The sequence below is a fragment of the Mus caroli genome, chromosome 17 (assembly GCF_900094665.2).
Source record: "Mus caroli chromosome 17, CAROLI_EIJ_v1.1, whole genome shotgun sequence".
Taxonomy (NCBI): domain Eukaryota; kingdom Metazoa; phylum Chordata; class Mammalia; order Rodentia; family Muridae; genus Mus; species Mus caroli.
In genome coordinates this window covers 16147104-16153819 of record NC_034586.1, presented here as the reverse complement: position 1 = coordinate 16153819, position 6716 = coordinate 16147104, and the positions used below count along the sequence as shown (strand labels likewise).

At 35.1% G+C, this 6716-nt stretch overlaps 1 protein-coding gene across 1 annotated transcript; it reads right to left on the bottom strand.

The window, feature by feature from the left end:
* Window positions 1–1117: 1117 nt before the first annotated feature.
* Window positions 1118–2014, bottom strand: LOC110284319 (vomeronasal type-1 receptor 4-like). Its single transcript, XM_021150036.1, has one exon. The coding sequence runs from the start codon at window positions 2012–2014 to the stop codon at window positions 1118–1120; it is 897 nt and encodes a 298-aa protein (XP_021005695.1).
* Between the last annotated feature and the right edge of the window lie 4702 nt (window positions 2015–6716).

Below are 6716 nucleotides of genomic sequence, written 5' to 3'. Positions count from 1 at the left end.
GTTTTGCATTTCTCTGGTGACTAAAATTCAAACATTTCTTTATGTGCTTCTCAGCACAAGATTCTTCTGTTGTGGATTTTCTGTTTATCTCTGTACCCCATTTTTTAATTGGGTTATTTGATTTTTTGGAGGATAACTTCTCGAGTTTTTTATATATTTTGGATTTTAGCTCTCTATCAGATGTAGGTAGGTTTAGGGAACATTTTTCTCCCAATCTGTAGGTTGCCTATTGAGGGTGTCTTTTCATTACCAAGACTTTTAAGTTTCACTGTACCAGATGAAACCAATTAGAGTTTTCTTTTAAGATAAGTGACTTCCACCAGAACTTTTTATATTTTTATCAATTAGTTAAAAGCTTCATACACTGTATCTTGAACATAGTCATCCTCTCTCCTGAATTCTCTCAGATCTTCCTCATTCTTAAAGTTCTTTCATTATAAGTTCCATAAAGTTTACTTTGTGTTGCTCAAGTACTCTTGGATTTACTGCCTGTTATTGAATGTGCTTAGCCTAACAGATAGTCCACCATTATACAAAGAGGAATGTCTCTTTTCACCAGCAATGTTCAGATATTGCCTTATATCAACATACATAGGTCTTGTGCATGCTGTCACACAATAACTGTGCAGACATATATTTAAATGCAAAACACTAGAGTCATAAAGCATGAAGAAATGAAGCAGTTATATTTATCTGTATTTCTTAGCTTTTATAATGCTGATAGTTGTTTTGCTGTCTAGTGTAGAAAGAATGAGCTGAATCATGAATCTTTTGAAAAAGGACCAGGCTGTCAAGTGGGGTCACTTAAACAATAATGGAAAAAATATAATCCAAATAATCAACCATATTATAAAAAAATATTAGACCCACTAACTGAAATGGGGCATACACTTAGCATAGTTAATTTGGTTCTCCAGTCTATAATCTATAAGGGAAAATATAGCACTATTTTGCTGTGAAAAAAAAATCATTAAATGGATATCATCTCCCATATATTATGTCCCTATTACAGTGATATTTAGAATGACACACATTTCCTAAGACTCACTCTTCATTATTAAAAAAAAATACTATTTATCATTTTATTATAAGATTATGGTATTTTCATCTTTCTCATCTAGGTAAAGCAGAATCTGGAAATAACGAAATCACGACTCATCACAATAGGGCCTAATGTAGGAAAACACATGGAAATTATGGCTGTGATATTCATTACCCACCAACTGGGATTATTTGAAAGAGCAATATAGCCTTGTAAAATTGAAGAGAGAGTATAAAATGCTAGAAATGTGCAAACCAGAGTCAAGATGGTGTGTGTGGCTCTGATTTCAGCAGAGTTTCTGATGGAGGCATGAATATGGAGAGTGTGTTGAACCCTCTTCTTATGTCCATAAAGTATGAAAATCATAAAAGCACTGGAACTTACAATGAGCAGAGAACATAGGACTTCAGGAAATACACAAAATGCTGTATACATTATATCTACTAGTTTGTCACGACCTATAGAGTGGCAGAATTCAAAGTCTCTCTTTTGTGTCTTATTTTTTTTATTCCTATTGGTAGCTGTATACATGGGTAAAAGCATATTTACTAGAATGAAAAGGATCCAGCAGAGAGAAAAGGATAGGCCCATAAACGTTGTAGTTTTGGTTTTATATTCCTTCAAGCAGGAGTTCCTGGGGCTAATGGTGATTGCTTGAAAGACACTCAAGAAACAGGTGGTGCTGATGGACATACTCCTGGCTAGTCTTTGAAAATAAAAAGTAAGTTTGCACCCAACATCACTGAATAACTGCTTCCACCCGAAAGCTCTCACTACTTCAGGGAGACCTTTGGAAAGAATAGTTAAGAAGTTGGATGTGAACACATGTATAAGAATCATATCTATTTTCTTCAATGTGTGTTCATTGTAATAAATGATTAGGTAGTAGAAAAGAAGAGTGATGTTTCCTAGAATACCAAGTGCCGTCTGAAGTGAGATCACTATTCCAACTATCATGGTCCTCAAGTCCATTCTGTTATTCAGCAATTCTTATTTATTTATGTATTTTTTTTACATTATGGCAATAATAAAATATCTGAGCCATTGCATATATTGAGGTTTCTTGATTGGGAAGCGTGTGTAAGAATCACAAAACAACTATTTTGAACCACAAAGACATTTTGTAGAGTATAACAAGACTGTATAAAAATAAATAATTTATCACCATTAATAGTTTCCAGTGAAAAATTTGACGTCTATAAGTGCACATATTTATGAACTGAAATTCCCTTATATTTTAATGAAATGTTAGCATTAAGAATAATGGTGTTCCATCCAGTGGGAAACACTGACTAGTGAATTCAGATGGTATGAATGCTCACTTCTATAGTCCAGAGTAGACAGTCACACTGGAAGAAAACAGACATTAGTTAACATTTCAGTATGAAAGAAATTAATATTTTACTCCTGTGATACTGAAGCCATAAAATTGTACATGTTATAAGACAGAGTGTAAATGTACTCCTTGAAAAAGTCATTTATTATAAGAAGTAGAAGAATGAACAATAAGTTCAAGTTAAAAATTGAAACATGTGCCCCATAAGAAGGCCTACAGGATCAACTAACCTAGACCTCTGGGAACTTCCAGAAACTAAGCTACCAACAAAAGAGCATGGTTCAGGTCCTCCCCCACAAACACACTAGCCCCATCACACAGGTTGCAGAGGTCTGTCTTGTCTGGCCTCAGTGGGAGAGCAGGCAGCTAATCTTGTGTAGAATTGATGTCCCAGGGAAGGTGAATGTGGGTGGCAGTGTGAGGTGGGTGTGGGTGTGTGGGTGGGTGAAGAGGATGGGGAGCAAAGAGGAGGAAAATGGAGTAAAGAACTCTTGGAGGGGAGACTGAGGTGGGCAACATTTGGAATGAAAATAAATAACACAGTTTAAGAAAATGGAACATGTTACTATGATGAAGAGCTCTCAACAAATTTCACAAAAATTCATACTTAATGACATAATTATGCTTGCTCATTTGGCATCAGATTGTGGGAGAGAGCCACAGCAAAACTACCCTCTGTGGTGATCTTCAATGACAATAGGTGGCTCAAAGCTACCTATAATCCTGAGTAAACAAGTGAATTATTTATATAATAGCATACGTATATGGGAAAGACTATTGGCTCTGATTAAGGATGAGGTTAAAGTAGACAGACATCTCATGAACTGTTCCTAGTTTTCTCAGGGATAAATATGTTAATCAAGGATAGGCATGAATGTATCTGTCAAAAAGTGTTCTTCTGGTGATGAGATCCTCAAAGGAAAAAAAAATCACAACATAGAAATAAGCAGTAATATCAAACAAGAGATATCCCCACATATCCATTATAAATGTACTGCCCCAGCTGATAGTGAGACTCTCTGCAGCAATATAACTAAAACAAAACAAAACAAAACAAAACAAAACAAAACAAAACAAAACAAAAAAAAACCATTTACAAATGTAAGATTTCTCAAAAGCCACCCAGAAAAACATGGGTTCTTATATTATGATTGTATTTATATAAAACACAGTATATGTCTACATTGATTAAGTCTCCTAAAGAATAACCTAGACATGAACTTATGCACTTATAATCACACACAAAATAATGCCACCTATTGATTTAATGACAAAGAATTGTAACAAATATAGTTGTGTATATCCTACTTCCATTTCATGAGGTGCCATGACACCAGGGAAAAAAGAGGCTCCCAGGACCCAACAGGGATGATTCTAGTCAAAATGCACAGAGAAGAGGGGATAGAACCTGTAGAGACCATCTCCAGTAGATAGGTATAGCAGCAGGTTGATGGATGGCGGCATCCACCCATCTCAAAATTTTTAATGCAGAAATGTTAAAAGACTTTCTAAACTTAATTGAAAACTGCAAAGAGAAGTAGCAATAATCACTATTTAGCTAAGGTCATTTCACACCATCTATACAGTCTGAGTTTTAGATGATTGCCTAATTTCAAAAGATAATTTGGGGCAGTTTAGAGACTTAAGAAATGAGAACATTACCTGACTGCTTGCACAGATAGTCACATAATTTTGTGCTCAATGAGATTATGTAAACTACAATTTGAAATGTTCAGATGATACTTAGATTCTTTCCCCTGTATGTTAAATTGTCTACATCATATATAAATAAAATTTATATACAGTGTAAATCAATGGAAATAGCCTATGTCTAATTTGAATTTGATATGTTAAGATAGACCCAATGTTTTTTACATTAAAATGTTTTTATGATTTCATGATGAAAACATGATGGGATATCTCAGATAAAGATTAGCACAGTATTATTTCATGAACATTGCTCAAAACTTATTATCAACTATGAAACATGAAAACTAGCATGGGAAATTCTACTGTGGCATAGACTAGTAGTGAGGAGGAGATTAGTTGTTAAAGGGCTTGCATCACAGTTGGAGGATTTATGTTCAATCTCTAGAACTAAAATAAAATAACTAATGTGTTGTCATGCAATCTTTAAAATGCCTCATTATTATGTTTTTATTATAACATAATTAAATCGTTTTCTACTTTTAAATCATTTTATCATGTATGTTATCAGCATTGACCATTTAGAACAGAAAAACCAAAGCAAATTGAAATGCAAAATTTGTCTTACGAAGATGTCCATAGTTCAGTGCTTGCAAATAAGGCTCCTTGACCATTTAGAAAAGAAACAAGTAAGATTGTAGTAGCCTGAGCAAAAATAATTTGCTTTGAGGCTGTGTCTCCTAGGAATGTCAGAAAGTATATACACAAAACCTGGAACATAACAGAAATGAAAATATACATGTTAATGTCATTCACTTTTAGTCTAAGCACTGGAGAGTGTGAATCAAAAGTTACTTGCAGTCACTGAACAGCAAAGCTGGTCTAATTGGAGTTACAGTCAGCTGAGATCCCAATTTCCCAAAAGTAATAACACAAACTTTATTTAAGGATCTCCAAATGTGATTGTACTATGAATAAATGAACATAGTCAATAGAGAATGCATCTGAACTTATGTAGAAACTACACACCAATCCAAGCATACAAACAGAAGATATTGTTATCAGCTATTTAAAATTAAAGCCTTTCATTTATGAATCCCTAGATTTAGTGAAACTTTTTAGTTATAATGTCAAACAGTGGATGGAGATTGCAGAGTTTTAAGGAAGAACAGGTGCAAGGATTGCGATCTCTAAGGGGATAGAAACTCCCCAACAGAGTCAACTAATCTGGACCCTTTGGGCTTCCAGAGTCTGAACTATTAAACACAGTAAGTTTATGGGATAGCCGTAGACATTCCAGCACATATGTAGCAGATGTGCAGCTTGGACTTCAGTGGTCCATGACAACTGGAATGGGTTCTATCCCAAAAGCTGTGTCTGTATGGCAGGATATGTTATTCGAGCTGGGTTGCCTTGTCTGGCCTCAGCAGGAGGGGAAGCACCTAGCCTCAGAGAGACTTGAAGTGCCAGAGTGGCAGATTTTTCAGGCGATCCCACCACCTCAGAGAAGTATAGAAGGGTAGATGGGGGAAGGATTGTAGGAGAGGGTGACTGGGAGGAGGGATGTCAGTGGGATGTAAACTGAATAAGTAAAAGATAAAATAAAATAAAAGCTAGTGAAAGTCATTTAACTATGTCATACGCAAACTGTGAAATATAAAAAATTGTGCACTGTATATATTTAAACAAAGAAAAAATATTGGTGAGGACATATATGATTAAATATTTGCATGCCATGACCATAACTATAGGTTCCATCAACATCAACTATGAAAACTGGGGAACACAATATTAAACTTTTAGGAAAAATTGATTATCTCTAAACAAGGGAGAAAGAAATAATGAACAAATAGTTCATCTTAGCTTGAACATTGTACAAAACTCCCAATGTTGATGTCACTTTCCCTTCAGTGAATGTTCCAAAATTCAAAGAGGAAAGTAACCCTTGCAATCGGGTCATGTCTCTGTTTACTATAGAAGCTGATTCAGATTCTTGGTTTTTTACATATTAGCATGACAATAATTTCATTTTAATCCTTGTCAAACATGAGACACTTTGATCCCTGCTTCTATGATTTTCATATTTAAAAATTTGTGCATGATTAATGTAAAATTTAGAAAGAGAGAAAACACAAATGACATAATAGTATAATCATAACACATCTTTGAAATCAGATTCACTATATCATTGGGATGATTCACCAAGAGTCAGCAGCAGAGAATTTATCACTTTTTTGCAATACTAGGGATTAGTACCAGTTCAAAGAAATACTTCTCATTAGCTATCTACTTAAAGCCCAGAAATTTCTCTTACATGTGTTTCCATTCCAGAATCCCTTCTCCAGAGTAAAACACTTACCAGACTTCTTTTATTTTCTCTGCTTAACAGACTCAGTACAAATTACATACTTTGCTCTTTCCCTCAGCAGAACCTTCAGCTGTGTGCAGCTTCTAGCATGCTGTCAGCACTGTAGAGGTGTGACAGAGAGAGAATCCCTGATAAAGGTTCTCTGTGACTTCATCTCCCTTAGAATGGGAATCATTACCTCCCCTGCAGTGACAACAACAGTGTTTGCTTTGGGAGACAATAATCACCAGAGCTGATTTCTTGTTTCTTGTGATTGTCTCAAAAGAGGTAGAGTGTTTGGAGAGTTTCTTAGAATCCCAAGATTCCAATGGAGGAGCTAGAGA